At 41.8% G+C, this 16133-nt stretch overlaps 1 protein-coding gene across 2 annotated transcripts in view; it reads right to left on the bottom strand.

Moving 5' to 3' along the window:
• Nucleotides 1-8393: 8393 nt before the first annotated feature.
• slc41a2b (solute carrier family 41 member 2b) overlaps nt 8394-16133 on the bottom strand; it is a 36451-nt gene continuing 28711 nt past the window's right edge. For both annotated transcript variants that reach the window (XM_019347075.2, XM_019347076.2), the window contains exon 11: nt 8394-11438. In XM_019347075.2, coding sequence (XP_019202620.1) covers nt 11253-11438 — 186 coding nt within the window. In that variant the 3' untranslated portion in view covers nt 8394-11252. The remainder of the gene's footprint in view (nt 11439-16133) is intronic.

Here is a 16133-nt window from a genome sequence, read left to right as displayed (position 1 = left end):
AGACACGTCCTCCCGTCCTTGAGGAAAGAACATTAGTCAGCAGCACAGATTTGTCAGTGCCCAAATGTTAGGGAGGATTTTGCTGTGAAACAAAATGCAGATGGTTGGTCAATTTTTCTTCCATAAAGATGAAATGTGTTGGCAGGACATGCAGACTGAATGGATTATCTGATGTGATGATGAATCACCCACTGATTTATTCAAGTGATGACATTTAGATTTGAGGTCCCAAAGAACAGAGGAGCGGCAGATCGCAGCAAGCACATCACAAGCATTCTGCTTGCTGATGGCTAATGTTGCGATAAAAGTGTCATCAGTCACCGAGAGGAAGAATTTATAGTATGAGATGGCCTAGTGGTCAGAGAGGGAGTCAGTGGTTCAGAGTGGGAGAAGCTCTTCTATTGGCTGGTGTGCACAGTGTTGATGTAGCTGCCAGTGGGGAGACTGGGTTTCTCCCAGTTATTCTGAGGCTGTTTGAACTAACTACCACTAACTTACTGGTCTTCTCATTATTCTTGCCCTAAAGATGATTCCACAAAATATCCATGACATTCTTCATTCCAATGAAAGAAGCGAGGGATCAGAAGTGTTTGTACCATGTTGGGAATGTAACAGTATCAAGTTTATAGTTAAGCGCATTTTGTCTGGAAATATTCAACATAGTGCTGTAGTATGGTTATTTGTATAGTAATATTATTATGTTAATCAAATAATAGGGACTTTTTTGGCAATGTTAATATTTATATTGTTCAGTCTTTCTATGTTTCATTGTTGTTGTCTTTTTGTAGAAGTCGTCCCGACACACTGGCATGTGTTTATGCTGGAAGCGTTTATTGATGTGACACTCGTGTACGTTCACACCCTGCTCTCACACACCTCGCTCTGGTCTCCGGCTTTGCTGCATATAAAGGGAGGAGCCTCATTGGACCGATTGCCACCACCTGTCCCTCCAGCTTCCTTGGCACCGCCCCGTTGAGCTCCTCCCCTGCAGCTGAACCAGAGACCACCACCACACTTTTAAAAATTACTTCAAACTGGTTTTTGTTGCACTGCATTAAATTCTGATTGAGGAAATTCTCAGATCTTTGTAAAAGCATTCATTGACTTTGATGCATTTCCAAGCCTCCTGCCCCTAAAGTAAACCATCAGAACTGAGTGCCAAACCCTCAGCATATCTGTAACCTAGACCTGAAATCAGTTTTTAATAAAGCCTGCCCAAAATGCCAAAATAAACTGCTAATGAAACTCCTTTAAAATCCCAGTTTGTTCTTATTTTTCATTTCCTATCTTACATCGAGCTTATGTACAAGTGTGTGTGCGGGTGCTCTGCTATGAGTCCTTATGTTGAGCTGCTGCGATGCAACGTCGATATGGACCAAAGTCTCTGAGGAATGTTTCCAGAGAAAAGTATTTATGTTAATGTTTGTATTATGGGGGTGAAAGCTGCTTTTTGTTGAAAAGACCACTGTTAATAATCCAACTAAGCAGCTTTCACTTTTGAATGTTCCCATTTGGTGTTATCACACTTCAACTTCCTGTTTCAGTTGGAAACGCCGTACTACGACATCCTTCATCTAAATCATAGATAGAATATTTATTTCTGAGCAGTTCTTCCTTGGTCCATTTGTTATTCAGACGTGTTCTTATGCTAAATAAAAGAGTAAAACCAAACTTTGGTCAGACACGTCTCCTGTCTGCATCCATATATCTGCTGCTCTCACCATCTGTTTGTCCAGGCCTTTCTCAGCGCAGACAGCTCGTCAGGAATGAGTGGCATCTGCAGAGCATCCTGAAGGTGAAAAGATGCATATTACAGCTTATGGGGCGATTATTCATGCTGAAGATGTAGCTGTCCACCCTCATTTCCAGTCTGGCAAACAGCTTGTAATTGTAGACCTGCTGCTGGGGGAATGTGTCTCCTGACTGAAGTCCGATTCATGGGCAACAAAGAGCCATAAAGCAGATGTAGTCTAATCAAACGTGAACTCCAAAAACTTGACTGAATTTAAAAATAATGAATAAAAATGAAAAAATAAAAGAAGACTTTACTCCTTTCTTCCTGCTGTGCTGTGTTTAGCTGCCCTGCAGTCACACCAGCTATGCAGGTTGTGGTGACTGTGAAAGTGAAGCATCGTGTAGATGTGTTTTAGAACAAGCAGCAAGAGGAAGGAAGAGAGGAGGACGGAGATCCCTCAGACAGAAAGGGAGATAAAGAGTAATCAGCACTGTTAGATGTTAAAGTGTTACTGTTCATCATAGCTGTTACTTTAGCAGGCTGATTACCAATGTTCCCTCTAATGTTTCATGTGTCTGAGCGAACACACAAACTCCCTGAGCGTCCCTTGGACCACTGTGAGCGACATCAGACGTGTGCACTGTGGTCACGCCAGCATCGAATCCATCCAAGTTACATGGTTTATTAAAATAATCAAATCACAGCATTTACATTTATGTTAGACTACTTTTAATTAACTGCTTTAGCCCACTTACAATGAAAATGTAAAAAATCCTGTTCATGACCTGTGTAGTATGTTAACACTATTGGAAGTAAAAATAACTTGAACTCCAATTTTGAAAACACAACTTTCTTTCTTTTTAAATAAAGCTCTGACTTGTATTATGAGTCTGTGGTCTGGGAGAGAGTCTGTAACTCTGTCTGCCAAATACAGTATATAATGACCAATGTTGGGCAATTAATTATATAGTTACTACTTCAAAAAAGTAACTCAGTTTGGCAAACAACAAAGTTTTTTGCAGCTATTTTTTTAAATGCAGCCAAGGCGGTTTTTAAACAAACATTTCAAACTATTTACAGAACAATCAGCTGTTCTGCATCAAATCTGATGCCACACAAATTATTTGTGCCACTCCAAAAAATCATTTCTGTCCACTATGAGATAAAGGAGAACAACAGCCTGATACCTGCAGGCCTGACAACAGGAGATGTATCACTGCTGTAACACCTGTAACATTCAGCAGCCGCCTCATTGTTCTGACACACACAACAAAACTATTGACTACACTACACACTAACTACACACTAACTACACACTAACTACACAAGATTTGCGCTAAACGTCTCAAATCTCTCACATCTCAGAACACCGCCGTCACTCCTAAAACTTCCCCCCGTTTCTTAACAACTAGATGCCACGTTGCCATATCATTTTTTGATTGGTCGACACGGTACTTTTTTCGACCAATAGGAAAGGGTGGGGGGTTTGGTTTAGTTTTTGCTCACAGGCTTTCGAGCGTTTTCCTTATAAAACGCCGTTTTTACCGTTTCTTCCCGCAGTAAATATAAACAACGACAGTATTCAGGAAGAAAACCAAACATTGCAGATATTTTTATCATAACTCTGGTTTTACGTGGCCGATCAACACAATTTAAAAACTGGTATAAAGTCCACACTTTCTCCGTCAGTTGTTCCGTCTGTCCTGCTCACATCTCCAATGGTTGGACACGTTGTCATTAATGTGGCTTCACTGCACATCAGCCACGCCGCTTTGCCAGCTAAAACACCGGTGTCGGCACATAAGGACGCTGTCATAGCCTGTCAACGATGTTGATTGGCTGCGTATATACAAATGTGAATCGCGTTATTGGCTGGACTATGGGATAAGGTGGCATCGTTCTAATCACATATGGGAGCAGCCAGTCACTTACTGACTAACACTGCAAAACAGAATTGTTAAAGTTTTAATTTTAATTTCAATTCAGGTTAGATTTTTTTTGTGCGCAACGCAGATTTTCTGTGCGCAGAGACCGTGCCAGCAGTGCGCAATTGCGCATGAGCGCAGCTTAGAGGGAACATTGCTGATTACCTGTGGGACTATATTCAGAGATTCAAATATAATCAGTCAAATAAATTAGTTTATTGGAAATGAAAAAATAAATCTTAAACATGAACTGTGAAAAATATCTGAATATAACCTTTTTACACTGACTGTCAAATCCATGTTTGATTTAAACACATTTAAACAGCAGAAGTTGAGTGAAAGTGCTTTAAAGACGAGCACATCTAAATTCCAGGTCGCCAAAAAACACTGGAAGGTTTTTATTTTGCTGTGTTCAAAAATTACAGTGATTTAGTCGTCAAATGGTTAAAATGTGCTGAGAATTTGCAAACAGCTTGTGATACACTGTCTCTGTATAACCTGCTGTTAAAAGTTAAAAGTATCAGTAAAAGTACTCTGTATCTACAATACTGGCCTTGTGGCTAGGTGGAGGTTGGACAGCTACTGGCCATTTCTTCTGGATTCACGTGATTGCAGATGAAGATTAGAGGAAACACTGTCACTCACTCTGAAATGTGACTCACTTGTGTCCCTCTGGTCGTGTGCAATTAGTATGTGTGGAGTGTTCACAGAGTGGCACAGCTGTGCATCTCCCCACAGAGTAATAGCTGCCAGCCTCCCCCTGCTGTCTGGGTTTGGCTTTGGTGCCAAATAAGATTGATAACAGTCTAAATAAAGACCGATCGACCGGTGTTTCTCTTCAGGAGCGCTGAGCGCCCGCTGCAGGCTGAGTCATCTGTCCTCACAGCACCATCAATATCCCCCCGTCCAAAGTACAGTTACTGTCAGTGTAAAAAATAGAGCCCACTATGGCAGAGGTGCACAGGTCACGGTGCCATATCCAGACTGGCTACCAGCTGTCTCTGGGTTTTTGTGAGAAATGACTCAACGTTTAAGACAGCGATGATGTTTCCCATGTGAGCAAGAACTCATTGAAGAGGACAGAGAACCGCAGGTCAAAGCACATCAGCATGACAGTTTAATCCTTCAGTGCATACAGCCTGGATGCAGAGGAATGTCACCCTGGGGCATCAGCCAGACTCAGCTCAGACACAATGAAGGCTGACATGATTTACATGAAAGTGCAGATTCCCTTTCATACTGCATTCACTCCCGTGACAGGATGTGTACGTGGTTTTGTGGTGTTTGGTCCCAACAAACAGGAATAGCTTATGGCCAATCAAAAAGCCTTTAAAGCCTTCTACTTGTTGTGCATTTAAGATAAAAATATGATTTTTTCAAAAGATTCTTATACTTGTGCCGCCTTTTGCGGCTGGATTTACAGTGAGGAAGACCAAGAGGCGTTTATTTGTCCACATAGCTCTAAGGCCATGACAGTCATTGGCATGTCAAGCCCTCTCACACTCTCCTGTCTAATGACAACTGGCAGCCTTACTGTAAGACGAGTTTTCCAAATTCTAACCTTCCACCAACAGTCGACAGTAAAACAGTTTATTAAATAAATATATACACACATTTTACATTTTCATATGATGAAATATTTTATATAAATTATAAAAACACTAAAACCTCATGCACAGAGATTCCCCACACTCCCTTAGCCCATGGCCTCCCGCCGGGACCTTTAAATGGTGTCCGGACCCTCGGGGAAACATTTGCCCAAACACCCTGGAGAAAAGACAGGTGAGTAATCACACCTCAGCAGCTACTTTTTTGCACCACCTTTACCTTGCACACACATTTTCCTTAGTGGTAGACCTCATTCGCTCCCAGTAACAGTTCCTCCTCACAGAAAACCACCACACCTCTTGATGAGGAGCAGCTGTGCAGGACCTGGAACCAAAGGCTACCTGCTAATTATTAAAATACTCAATAAATACTTAAAGTGCGATGCTACATAAAGTGTGCTGTAAAGTGCTGTACAAGTTATAATAAATAATATTAGTGAGGGAGTCCTCTTCCTTACACATAAACATCCACTCTGCCACCGTCAGATGATGGGTATGTTATTCTCACTCAATGTTCATGAAGCCAACAAAAGAAAAGAAACAATTTGTTTATTTGCTACAAAGTAAAAATGATAAAAGCACAAAGTGTTGTAATTCCCCACTTTGGGGTTGCACTGTAGGAGACTATTTGTTATGTGCACAACAGTAAGTCATCCAACAGGACTCATGCTTTCTCAGAGACTTTTTGAGAACCTCTAAAATTAGGTTTGTGTAAGTTGATGACAAATCATTTAAAGACATCTAAACAGTTTATAATAACTGATCTAAGATTTATCATCTTATGCTGCAGGTCTCTAATTTAAGTCTGAAATTAAAGCCATCGTACTGCCTTCTACTTTTCCCAGCAACTCTCTCTTATTTATCTTAATATGTATGAATGAACAATAATAATCTGTTAGAGGTTCAGAGAAAAATTCAAATGTTGTTTATTTGTTTTCCTCCCCAAACAGAGTTTAAATCACTGGTTCAAAAATGTGTTGCAGGCCACTCCTGCATGACCTGAACGCTTGAAGAGCTGAACAGCTTTGCAAAGAGGTGATTATGCACAAACATATACAGTTATGCAGACCACATAATACAATGGTTTGATTGTTGTCATGGTCTCAGCAGTTTTGCTTCATGATGCAAAGAGTGTTCTCCTGGAAAAGCTTCCGGCTTGCTTTGGTGTGTGCCGTCTCTGCAGATATGATCTATAGAAACGTCTCCTTTACCCTGGAATATAACGAAACAAGACTACAGTCGCATACAAACTGAGGTCTTTTTCTATAAATCACGACACAGTTACTCAATAAATAAAAAAGATCAATATTAGCCACGTTTGGCTGCTCCCAAGAAGCTGCCAAAGCAGATCTGCATGTGTAACTTGATTTGACACAAGTTTACAGTTTTTTATCTGGAGTTTTATCCTCACCCACCAAACAAAGGGAATTTTTTTACATCCTGTTCTAATGTCACTAGAATGAGCCACTCATCACAGGTCAGGCATGCTTTATTCTACACAGTTACAGTTAGTGGCTGTAGTTCAGTAGACAGGAAATGGCTCCTACATGAAATTTCACACAGTGAAGTTAAAAAGTACATTTCAAAGTGGCTGTTTCCAAAAATTAGGCAGTTTTTACCAAAACAATCTAGCAGGCTAAAGAAGGCAGAGTGAAAATACATAATAATGATGTGAGCGCAACAGTCACCTCAGCTTAAACAGCAGGACGCACAGGCCTCTGGAGAAACGTGTTTCCAATTATGGTGTGAATGAAGCATCTATTGTTCTCCTGACAACCTCAGGTAGCAGCTCAGTGATTCACACAGGCTGCCAGCCATGCCACACTTCTGCTCCATACTAACACACTCCAAGCTAAGAGTTGTGGGTTGACTGAAAGAGCACGGTGGGGCTGGAGGATTAGTCTTTATTGCTGGGTCAATATTGCTCAACTAGCAGCCTGCAGAAGGTGTATATAGCCACAAACTATAAGCATTCAGTTTATTAAGCTAGCAAAATGTCCCAGTCGACCTTGTTAAAAAGGAACCATGTAGACTCTCACAGAGGTGCGTCGTTAAACTGCGTATGAATCAAAGCTTTGCCCTTAGATAATTCAACAATACACCCTGATGCATGACTGGCATAACAAGCCTTTTTTGTGTGCTTGTGCTGTTAGTCGATGCAAACCCCTCATCTAAAGTACATCTGATCTCATCCTCTCAGGCAGCAAAGGAAAATCCATAAACATAAATAATCTATATCTGCTGCTTCTGAGCTTGATCACATGAAGGGCAAGAAAATCTTCTTGACAATCCTGGAAAGTTGTGAAGACTGCTGGGATGCTCCTCACCAAGTTCAAAGAGATATGGGAAACCCATCAGTTATACATCCCAGACTTTGAATTCAGGCCACGCAGAGGATCAGCAGCCCCCCCCCCCTTTTGATCCTCTGTTCTCCTGCTTCCAAGAAATACATGTATTGTGACAATCAACATTCAAGCTGCATCTTATTTCTCGCTGCCATCATGTTAGAGGAACTGTTTTCTCAGGAGCTGCTTGTTTCCTTATCAGTTCACTGAGGTACAGTCGCTTCTTGGCTCCAGCGAATAAATTCTGTTCCCACTTCTGAAAAAACTTTGATGTTTTGTTGTTTCAGTCACAGAGAGAAGAAACCCAACAGTTGGCGTCATGCTTTTAATCATCATCAAACCGGAAGAAAGAGATTTCAGGAAAACTGAAGTGACACGGCACACCCAAATAATTACTGTCAAATATTATCATAGTCACACTGCCTGTGTTTTCTTTGGTTGTAATAAGGACCCATACATGATCATGCTGGGTTTTCAACCTGATGGTCTTGATGGGATTATTGTTAAACTGGTGCAGATAAATGAATCTCTCTCTTCTGCTGTCTGTAGAGCCTTAGCCAATGATGCCTAATGAAAAAGAGTAAGCTGCAAAGCAAGTTCAACCTGTTAAATTGTAAGATAAGATAACCTTTATTAGTCCCACACGTGGGAAATTTGTGCTTCACTCACATAAAAATGGGGATGTCACATGTGCCTCTTCTTCTTCTTCTGGCTTTCCTGCGTACTCAGACATACAAGATACTCAAGCTGACTTCAACAAAAACACCCAGAAATAAACTGCTTTTCAAATCAAGGATATTTATTATTTTTGAATCATTTCTGGCCCACATGAGCCACAAACCTAAACAAAGGGTTTCATTCCAAAAAACAGTCCCAATCCCAATCGGCTTCTCATTTCTGCATGTAGTTTCTCACAATTAGGATGGTGGATATGCTGTTTTGGAATGAAACTCTCCAAAAACTGAGAGTACAAAAGAAGATCATTGCACAGTGTTACAATACAGGAGAAAGAAAGTTGCATTAATGGTGTGACAGAGTGAAAAATACCTCGTCAACCAGTAAATCTCGAGAGGCACATTTTGGGTTTAAAGAGAACCACTGGCTACGTTCACATACGCACATCACTTCAGGATAACTTCAACGAGTGGGTTTAATCTCCCATCTCATTCCCGGAGGAGCTACAGGGAATGATTTAACATCAGGCTGACTCAGCTGAATCACTGCTCTCTGAATAATGAAACAATACATTTGGAAAAAGAATCTTTTCAAGGTGAAATCTGCTGTTTAATCGGGATTCTGAGAACTGATGATTCATCGTGTAAACAGCATGTGACTGGCATGTGATCATCCACTGTGGAACGTCAGTGGTCCCACTCTGTTTCACAAACCTCATTTCACAAACAGACGACAAACAAAAAGCAGAAATTAATTCTTGGTCATATTTGACAGGACTAAAAATGCCCATAATGTCTTTTTTTAGCCTAAAATTTGATGACTTCACTTAAAGTGACCCAAAATACACAAAAATGAAAGTATTTCATTTTTTTTTTTTTTTTTTTTTTTTTTTTTACAAGTGCTACAAACGTTTGCACATTCAGGCTGTTCTGGGTCAAGTTTGCCCCGAGGTGGACTTTTAGACCCAGCAGTGAGGCTCCGAACAAAGAAAACGGTTGTTGTAGGGATTCTTGAAGCTGTACACGCCGTGTCTGTCTGGACTTTTTATGAGACAGTGGTGACAGAGCTCATGTGGACCCTGTAGTGAGAACGCTCTGTGCTCCCACATTTGCCAGGTTCCCGCAGGGACAGGCACCTGCTGGTCTTTGAAGGAATATGAAGGAAAATTCCAAACAGTGGAATTGTAAACCAGCATCAGAGTGATGATACATGAGGAAGAGAGGTCAAACAGAGGTCAGAGGGCGCGCTGACACAGGCACAAGATCTGACCTGGGAGGCGGGGCTGTGGGGTGGTTGGCATTGTTGGTTGCCAAGGTTTACAGGTAAAAAGGACGTGACATTGTGACAGTAAAGAGTGTTGTACAACGTAAGAAATACACTCCCTGCTCTCTGGAACATTAACTATTAATCCTGAATATATAAATGTCAGACGGGCTGTTTATACCTTCTAAACTGATATTTAGTTCAAAATTGGCTGTATCATTAAAAGTGTCACTGTGCACTTGCAGGCTAATTATAGTAATGTTTGTGCTGTGATTATCACGTGTACACATGAAGCATGTGTACACGTGATAATCATCTGAACGTCCCTGCACAGGTGGTTAAAGTGCTCGCATGTAATGTTATGCAGAGTTTCTTAGGCTTCCAGTCTGCAGTTGTCAGGTTTCCAGCATGAGGTCTAAACAATATGTTTGGTAAATGTAACGTTACCTCAGCTAACTGAAGTCTCCAGCATGAACAGACTAAGACAGGTATGTTACTGGTAGTCTCACTGAGTAACTTCATAAACATTAACTCTGAAACTAGCCAGCTGCAACATGGCCAAACATGTAGATCTTAGATTATACAACACCTGATGCTTTCCTGTCACTTTAGTCTTGTGAGTGTAGGTGTTGGAATAGTAACAAAAGAAAAAGACCCCTCATCCAGAACCCACCCACACCTCCACCCCCACTCCCACCAAGTACTGCTCCAGGTAAGTCGTGGGTCAGGAACTTAATCACAGGTCCACTATCAGCAATCTGGCACAATCTGTTTTTACCCCTGTTCACCTTCCAATACAAGCATCTTTAATAAGATGATTCTTGGTTTATAACTTTTAAATTCAAGCCAAGACAGGTACATCAATGCTGAGCAGACTTTTTGGTCCCCAATCCACAAACACTGAGAACACAGAGAAAAAAAGTGACACCAGTGGCTCTCCACAAAATCAGAAAGAGTCGGATCCACGGGGACGCCATCTGAAAACAAACCACACAACCTTAGATTTTTGCTGATAATCCCACACACCACAAGCTGGCCCCAGTATCCAACCCTGACAGCTGATTGGTGATATTACAAACATATAGAACACAGGTACAACATAGAGAGGAAGGTTCCTTAAATATGTAGAGAACAGAGAAATCCAACACAAACTATGAAACAACTAAAGACAAAAATACACAGATGTGGGGAGACAGGTAAACGTTTCGTACCATCAGTACAAACTCACGCTGTTCTCTTGAGTCTGTAGCAGTCACAAGTTCATTTGCTAACAGTCACATCAGGCTTCACTTGATGATGTTACTCGACATGATAGCAGACACAATCCCCCCCAAATATTCCACATATAAGACACGCTTTTAATTTTTCACTGAAGACCTCTTACTGACGCTGGGCTGCAGAGTCCACCAGTTAAGGTTTCTTCGGGTTTGTGGGTGATGGCTGGTGATTTCCTGCTTCAGTGAAGAAAACCAGCAGTGCTTTGGTGCAAATGATGCAGGTCACAATCGCTACACAAAAGCATAAATTTAACGAGTACGATGTGGTTTGCATGTAGAAATAAACAGGAACAGTTTTTAAACCATCGTGTAGATTAAAAGTTTCATCCAGGATGTGAAGTTAAGGAACGTGCTGACCAGCAACAGGGAGCACCCAACGGTACAACAAGGCTTAAGGGCATTAGAGGCGTAGAAGTGGCACGCTTTCAGTCGCCCACGTCGCTGTCCTGATCTCCTATGAGCCACAGGAAGTGAAAGCTGAGTGCCAGCAGGGCGGTGCCCAAAAAGTCCCCTAGCGCTGTCAGGTAAGGGATGGAGAAACTGTCTGGGTCTTTGCCGCTCCTCCACATTGAGTGCACCATCCAGTCTGCTATACACAACAAGAGTAGTACCTAGAAGAAGAGAAGAGAAGGATTAGAAGGCAGCTTCTTTGATCGAGAGCGTACAGACAGTATACATGCATACCAAGGTGGGCTCACGGAGACAAACATGGAGCAGAAAATCTATTATCCCTGTAAGAATGATATGAACGATGAGAATTTCAGGTAGTCTCTGTTTCCTTGCTACGATTAGAGGATTAGAACGTAGTTATTATTATTGTGGGGTCTTTACCTTACAATATAAGTGCCTTGAGGCAACTGTTGTTGTGATTATATAAATATTAGTGCTGTCAAAATTAACGCATCATTGAAATTAATCCACAATTAAAATTTTTAACGCTAATAACGTATCTGGAGTGCAGAATGACTCAAAATCCCTGAAATGTTTCTATCAATGCATTTTGGGCAGTTTGTCCAAGTAGAGTTACCTTCGCACATGCGCAACTGGGCAGTAGATCTGGTGACGGGCAGCTGAACCAATCAACTCAATATGAAGATGATAAACGCACATCGGCCCTCTCGATGGGAAATTTGAGTATTTAAAAAAATAACAAGCTGGAACAGTCGACCGACAGAAAGTATTATGCACATTGTGCAAGAAGGAGTTTTCTTTTCACCGAAGCACTTCCAGCTTAAAATATCACACTGACGCCAAGCAAACGTTAGCCGGGGATGCTGCTAGCACTTTGGCTAACGCGACCGAAAGAACGAGATTGCGAATACAAGCAGCGGAAGTGGGTTTCCTCCAAAGGGTGGCTGGCCTCTCCCTTAGAGATGGGGTGAGAAGTTCGGCCATCTGGGAGGGGCTCAGAGTAGAGCCGCTGCTCCACATCGAAAGGAGCCAGTTGACATCTGACAAGGATGCCCCCTGGGCGCCTCCTGGGTGAGGTTTTCCGGGCATGTCCCACCGGGAGATGGCCCCGGGGCAGACCCACGACACGCTGGAGAGATTATGGCCGTTTATCAATGCCCAAGTACGCGAGTACGTACTCGCGTGCTCGGTGAGTACGTACTCGCCGAGAACGCACGGGAGTACGTACCCGCCGAGAACGCGAGCACGGACTCGTGATTTGTACAGTCGGAACACCAGCGTACGTGATGATGTCACAGGTCCGGAGTTTTTACTGCCGTCCCCTCCTAATTTAACTGTGAGTAACATGTTATGAAGCTTAACTTTAATCACAGCCAAACCGGTTTACTCAGGAACAAATAAAACACTGAAATGAACCAAACATTAACATTTAGAAGTGATCTAAGTGATCATTGTTAACCTCAGTAGTGAAACCTCTATTAATAAAAATAGTGTACATGTACATACGTGTACATACCTTAATAAAAACAAGCAGGTGAGATGTTAGAACGCTTTTATTTCTATTCTAGTGGACACTCAATACTATAGACAGCTGCTGGGGTTTCTTTAACCTGAGTAGTGAGAAGACCGCGAGCGGGGGGGAGGGGCGATGTGCCGGGAGTCCGCTGTTGAGTTTTGGACGAAATGCATTCTGGGATATATAGCTGTCCCAAGTCTACACCGATGCATGCTCGATAAAATGGGCGGATCGAGAACACATCCGGGACTTTTTCGCGTTCTCGGCGTGATGTGTACTTCGAATTGGAACAGTACTTGGTCTCTGACTGATGACGTATCACGAGTACACGAGAACGCAAGTACGCACAAGTACGCATATTGATAAACGCCCTATATCTCTCGGCTGGCCTGGGAACGCCTTGGTGTTCCCCCGGACAAGCTGGAGGAGGTGGCTGGGGAGAGGGAGGTCTGGGCTTCTCTGTTTGGGCTGCTACCTCCGCGACCCGGCCCCGGATAAGTGGAGGAAAATGGATGGATGGATGGAATTGCCCAGTGGACTGCAACAAACTGCAGACCTGTTAATATGGTTGAGAACAGGCGCTGTACACAGCTTTGGTTCCTCGTTTCAAGGACTTGAAGCCTCCCCAAGAGAGACAGAGACAGAGAGGATACATGTTTACAGAGTTTTTGTTAACATGAATGTTCAAGATGTTCAATAAACATGTTAAGTGCGTATATTTCCCCTTTTTTCTGTTTGCTCATGCAAAATGAAATGCAATTAATATAGAATAAAAACGACTGATAGTTAATCGTGATTAATCAAAATGAATCCACAGTAACCCTGTGATGAATCTGATTAAACATTTTAATTCTTTGACAGCACTAATTTATATTATATATTAGTGCAGAGCTTCCCTATTAGTATATAGGTTTTTTAGAAAGTTGTATTTCACAGGAGAGAACCTGTGTTCAAAGACACACTTTGAATTCAAGCATTTAACATTCTTTGTGTTTATTCTGCATTTACTTCATTATATTGCATAAATGTCAGTTACAAGCTTAAATATAAAGTTGAAAAAATGTCATTGCAACCAAGCTATTGATCAAGTAATTACGATTATTCGCGATTAATTACAGAAAATAGTGCGATTAATTAGTTAATTTTTTTTTAAAACAGTACTAATAAATATATTTAATTGAACCAGAAGTATATCAGACTTAATGCCTGTGTTGTAAAATATATAACCAGATATTAAGCTGGAGATTCGTGTTGTTACTCCTTTTTGTCTAAAACTATGACAACTAACTTGTATTTCTCAGTGTCAAACTACTCCATAGAAAGTATAATTATACATACATGCATGCATACATATTATGAGGAAGGGACTGGCTATCACACTGGTGAAAAACAGTGCAGTACGTAACTCAACAAATGTTCAAACTCTCTGAGTGAAGCGGCAAACATAACTGCACAGCAGCATGTTTATATAGCTCTAGACTCTCAGACATGCTGCTTTCTAAACGGCAATAAAATGTAGATAATAATCATAATTATGATAATAGCAATTTTGGGAAGTCTTGACTTTTCCTTCTTTCTTTCGACTTTTCAAGTAGTATTTTTCTATTTTCTTGGCAATCATAAGAAAGAGAAAAGCAACCTTAGAACTTTAAATGAATAGGTGCTTTAAAATGCCAAGCAGAGTAGCGTAAACACTTAAAACTGCAACGGCCACAAAGACGAGGAGGAGTAATGGACAGAGCAGCAGACCGAGAGACGAGTTCTTAGAGTGTTATTCATAATTCAAGTTTCCACACATGAAGTGGAACGGTGGTGAGAGGAAAAGAAAAGTCTATTAAAAGATAAGGACAAGTCTATAATTTAAGAGGAAATGAGCTGTCCAAGTTGGCAGTGAAAACATTCGACAAACAAAGTATTGCAGACATTGATTGATACCATCATGCAAAGTATACGATCAGGGATGATGATATCAGAAGAGGGGGAACGATTTGATTATGACAATAATGTTTTGTGTTTAATAACATTAAAGTATGAGTTCTGATAACCTGTTGACAGCCCTGCTTTGTGGTACAATGTGGTCTGCTGCTTTCACATCTAATAATCTTCAGTCATGACCCTGTGAAGTGTCTCTCAGGTAAATAACAAGCTTTCAAACCTATTCACAAGCACGGGCGTTGTCACTTTGTCTTTCATTCATGGTGACAGGGCAGCACATCCTCTCAGCTGCTGAAATTGTTGCTTTTGAACCATCCTGGATCTAAAAATGCCGACTACAATCTATCATTTACAGTTCACAGCTTAGCTTTGGTTTTCAGGCAGGAGGGGAAGGAGAGGCTCTTGTGTGCAAAGCTTCAGGGCCACGTTTTTTCAATGAATGAGACACATCCAATTTAAAAACTGCGATAAACCAAATGAAAACTGAAAGAAGGAACTCCAGCAGAGTGCCGATCCATCAAGCGGTCTCGATCACAGCGTCTGTACCTGGTTCCTTAATCATGCCTGAGTGAAGAGGAATGATTTGTCTACACAATGAAGCTGTTTGATCTCCGGAGATGGCCATGTCTGACTGCGTCTGCCTTTAAGTCAGTTTTTCGATTACAGTACACTTACACAGGTGACTGAAATAAAAATATAGTTGAAAGAAAGAAGAAATTATGCTGTTCTCATATTGTTCCCCTGCCGCTGAGCGTAGACCTCGGCTAGTTTCGCGGCTACAGCTGCCTTCTTTTTCTCTGGCATACCTCCTCGAGCGGCTGCTACAGCGGCTGCCCAAGCCTGTGAGTCTTTGCTTGGCAGTTTCCAAGGCCTCAGGTATGGACAGCCTGCTGTACTTCTTAGGCACCTTCTTTATCGCACCTTTCTGCAGCTCTGATAAGGCTGTCCATGTTATAGCCAGGCATCTCACTGATCACTGCTGCCATGGTCAAGATCAGCTGATTAGCCTCCGTGATGGTTGCAGCAGGGATCATCCACAGTGCTGCATTCACAACTTCAGGCAGACCTTCTGAGGGTACTTAATGTAGTGTTGGTAACCAGCCACAGAGGGTCCAGGTTTCCAGCTTCGCCATGATCCTATCGTTCAGGTCAGTTCCTCTCGCACTCAACGCTCCTTCTTCCATCGTACTTGGGGCTTGGTACTCAATCTTGGGTTGGAGTAATGATACCCCCCCGACCTGTTGTCCTGGGTCCCCCTTGCCCCCTTGTCCTCTAAGAGCAGTCCCTTCTTCCGAATGTTGGAACACTGAGCTACTATTTGTTGGGAACACTGCAATTTTAAATTCCTGTGTATGATCTGTACACACGGTTTTTGACAATAAAGCTGATATTTACTTTGACTTGACTTTTGCTGTCAGTCTGGATGCTGGGTATTGAAGATTCC

This window comes from Oreochromis niloticus, linkage group LG17 (assembly GCF_001858045.2).
Source record: "Oreochromis niloticus isolate F11D_XX linkage group LG17, O_niloticus_UMD_NMBU, whole genome shotgun sequence".
Taxonomy (NCBI): domain Eukaryota; kingdom Metazoa; phylum Chordata; class Actinopteri; order Cichliformes; family Cichlidae; genus Oreochromis; species Oreochromis niloticus.
The sequence above is the reverse complement of the archived record's forward strand: the minus strand, read 5'-3'. Positions and strand labels throughout refer to the sequence as shown.